The following is a 2,914-nucleotide window of genomic DNA, read 5'->3' as shown; positions in this document are numbered from 1 at the left end:
CATCTCAGGGAGGCGGAGATTTTTTTTTTTTTTTTTTTGCATCTACATCATCTGTTGGGGAGGGGTTTTTGGGCCTCGGAGATGCAAAAGTTAGTTATTTTTGCATCTACATCATCTATTGGAGCTGCTCTAATGAACTAGTTGTACGCAAAGGTGCGACAGCTATAAAGGCTTCAAAATCTTGAAAGTACAGGATATCCATGCAAGACCCCGTCAGAAAAATAACTCTAGATGCCTTTGCATGTAAATAAAATTTGCTGTTCGAGGGTATATAGAAAACATTGTCTTTCAACCATCGCCACTTTCTTCTTGGAAATGGATATAGAAATGGCAATGAGGCAATTATATCATTTGAAATCTCATATACCATTGCAGTCTTTGCAGATCAAAGTATTCTAACAAATCAACTTTTATTTTATGTTCGATAGATTTAATGAAAGGAGTATGAATAATATTCAAAACGTATGTGACTCATCTGGATTGCTTCGTTAATGTCTTACAGCTGCCAACACAATCAGGGAAAATGATGGCATCGGCTAAGAAAAGGATTGAGCTTACCAAAAACTTTAAGAATTGGAGATCACCATTTTCTACACCAAAGCCTCGAAGATCGAAAATTCCAAGTATATTATCTGTTCCCATGGGAAGGTTACGTAAAGCCTTTTCGACCAAAAAGGCACATAGCTTCTCATTTTCAAGTGAGTCTTGTTTCTGTAATAGCAGTATTGTGACCAATCAGTCATATAATTAATAAAAAAGGCATCTAATTCACAAAAGACATCATAATGATAAATTGCAGAATAAATAGAGCCAACAGGTATGCCAGTTCAGATTGAAGTGAACAATTTAAATTTGTATTTACTCTCAAAAGTTTTGCCTCATAGTTTATCACTAGTCAAGGCATAACTCTGCATCATTACTTTCTCATTTGATTTTCTAACACTTAGCAAGTGTGTGTATTTTCATCCAGGGGAAGGAACATCAGTTTGTTCAGAAACTTGTCTTGAAATTCAGATGTGGGAAACTTACAGAAGGGAAATGTTTGGCTGCCACTACTACTAGCACAGGCCTGCCGTTGATGTCAAAAGAATCATGCACATATGCTTTGCCAGTTTGGTACAATCCTTTCACTGATTCTTCTGATAATTCCGACACGCGGAAATCCTGACGCCATTTCTAGTGCAGATGAAGGAAAGCTTAAGTCGCAAAATACGAAAGACTATTATTCATATTGATTACAATTTAATGGACAAAATGCTAGGCCCTCCATGAAACTACATCATCTTTAGGAAAAATCCTCATGTTGGGAACCAATGCGACTCCTTTTGTCAGGGATAAGAAGTCCCTCGGAGTAAACAGACATTGTGCAATTGGTAAAAACAGTTGCTCCGAATTATATTTTTGTAGATTGCTTGGGAGAATTCGCCTCTGTTCTTCAAGTTGAGACTGTTGCAAGTCCCTCGCAATTGAATGTTCGTATATATACCCAAGAATCTAGTTACCTTGAAGTACTATATATTTACTGCAGCCGTTGAGTAAGAGTGTGTGAGACTCTAACAAGCAAAATAATCAGGCTTGACAACGAGAACTTAGGCAAGCGATGCGTAACCGAACTGTAAAATTGTTACGGAGTAGCTCAGAAGCAAGCATACACTGAAACACTACTAGGATCTTTGTGAAAACTGGAAAGAAAGGAGCTAAGCTAATATGTATCAGCATTTTGTAGGGGAGGATACGATGGCCTTGGCCAGTTTGGGGACGGCTTCATCTACAGCGAACTTCCTGTCCTTCAAGAACCAGAGGATCATCTCGTCGTCATCCCTGCCGCTCCTGCCCGTCGGGAGGCCCGGATGCTCCCTTTGGAGCCTCTCCTTGACCTCCAGGACGAGCTGCACAGCCAATGCGAGATCCACAACCAGTGGGTTAGCTTCTAACGAATTACCAGTATAAAGCAGATCAGCAGCAAAGGGATCAATCGAGGAGATCCCCAATCGAGAGCCAAATGCGTGGTTAGGGGCGGGCGCGCTGACCTTTGATGTGGAGGCGCCGGTGGGAGCGGCGCTGCTGCAGCAGCGCACCGCCCTCCTGGCCCCGGCGAGGCCCCGCGGAGGCGGCGGAGCTCGGACGACGGAACGGAGCGAGCAGGTTGCGGCCATCGCCTCCGCTCTGCTCTTTCCCTTTCCCTTGGCTTGGAAATCTTATCCGGGAGTTTGATGGTTCGCCAGCCACTGACGGCGTGGTCCCACTTGCAATGACGAAGGGAGTTGCCAGGAGGAGGAGGAGGAGGAGATGGGGGACGCCCGGAGCGCGCCCGTCTCGCCGGCGCACGCAGCACTGAGTACGTGCTCGACCCAGGCACCGCGTTCGCGCCCTTGGGCTCCGGCGCCGTGGCAGACATGGCCGACGGCTGCAGCGGCCCCGGCACGCCAGCGCGAGCCGATCGACCATGTCAAATGTCATTGTCACGTGTTCTTTCTCATTCGGCGGTCGATGCTTGGGCGGCAGGGAAGCAGAGGGAGCCTGCGGAGGCTGAGCTCGGCTGGCCGAGCTCGAATAGCCAACTCCAGGATCACAGTTCAGAGGGGATCAAATGTCCGCGAACAACACGTTTGGAGTATGGTTTTCGCTTCCGGTGAGATTTCGAAGAAACTTACAGAATTTCATTGATTTCAGCAGCCACTAGAATATTTACCTTTCAGCTAAAATATTTCAGCAATTTTAGCAGTATGCATGAAATTTTTGCTTGATTTCAAGTGAATATTTCGGTCTTTCGCTCAAACGCTAATCAAAATAACTGAAATTCATAGAATTCCGGTGTTTTTTGGTTGTTGCTGATTTTCTGTGAGACTGAAAGTGTTGGGGATATAATCACGCGGTATGACCCGCCCTGAAAGGATTGGGTTAGGCCGTTGGC

General features: G+C 45.3%; 1 protein-coding gene across 4 annotated transcripts in view; it reads right to left on the bottom strand.

Annotated features, from left to right (window-relative positions):
* LOC119337437 (motile sperm domain-containing protein 2-like) overlaps window positions 1–2,442 on the bottom strand; it is a 4,317-nt gene extending 1,875 nt beyond the window's left edge. The window contains exons 1-4 of one of the 4 annotated variants that reach the window (XR_005163332.1): window positions 2,031–2,344; window positions 1,737–1,889; window positions 1,030–1,176; window positions 559–711 (exon numbers count right to left, since the gene is read on the bottom strand). Coding sequence is in view for 2 of the 4 variants with exons in the window: in XM_037609578.1 (XP_037465475.1) it covers window positions 559–711; window positions 1,030–1,176; window positions 1,737–1,889; window positions 2,031–2,156 (579 nt within the window). In the remaining 2 variants the exon portion in view is untranslated. Of the gene's footprint in view, window positions 1–558; window positions 712–1,029; window positions 1,177–1,736; window positions 1,890–2,030 lie in introns of all 4 variants that reach the window. The other 3 variants (XR_005163331.1, XM_037609578.1, XM_037609577.1) reach the window with 3 other exon arrangements.
* Window positions 2,443–2,914: the final 472 nt, after the last annotated feature.

The sequence above is a fragment of the Triticum dicoccoides genome, chromosome 7B, assembly GCF_002162155.2.
Source record: "Triticum dicoccoides isolate Atlit2015 ecotype Zavitan chromosome 7B, WEW_v2.0, whole genome shotgun sequence".
NCBI lineage: Eukaryota > Viridiplantae > Streptophyta > Magnoliopsida > Poales > Poaceae > Triticum > Triticum dicoccoides.
The sequence above is the reverse complement of the archived record's forward strand: the minus strand, read 5'-3'. Positions and strand labels throughout refer to the sequence as shown.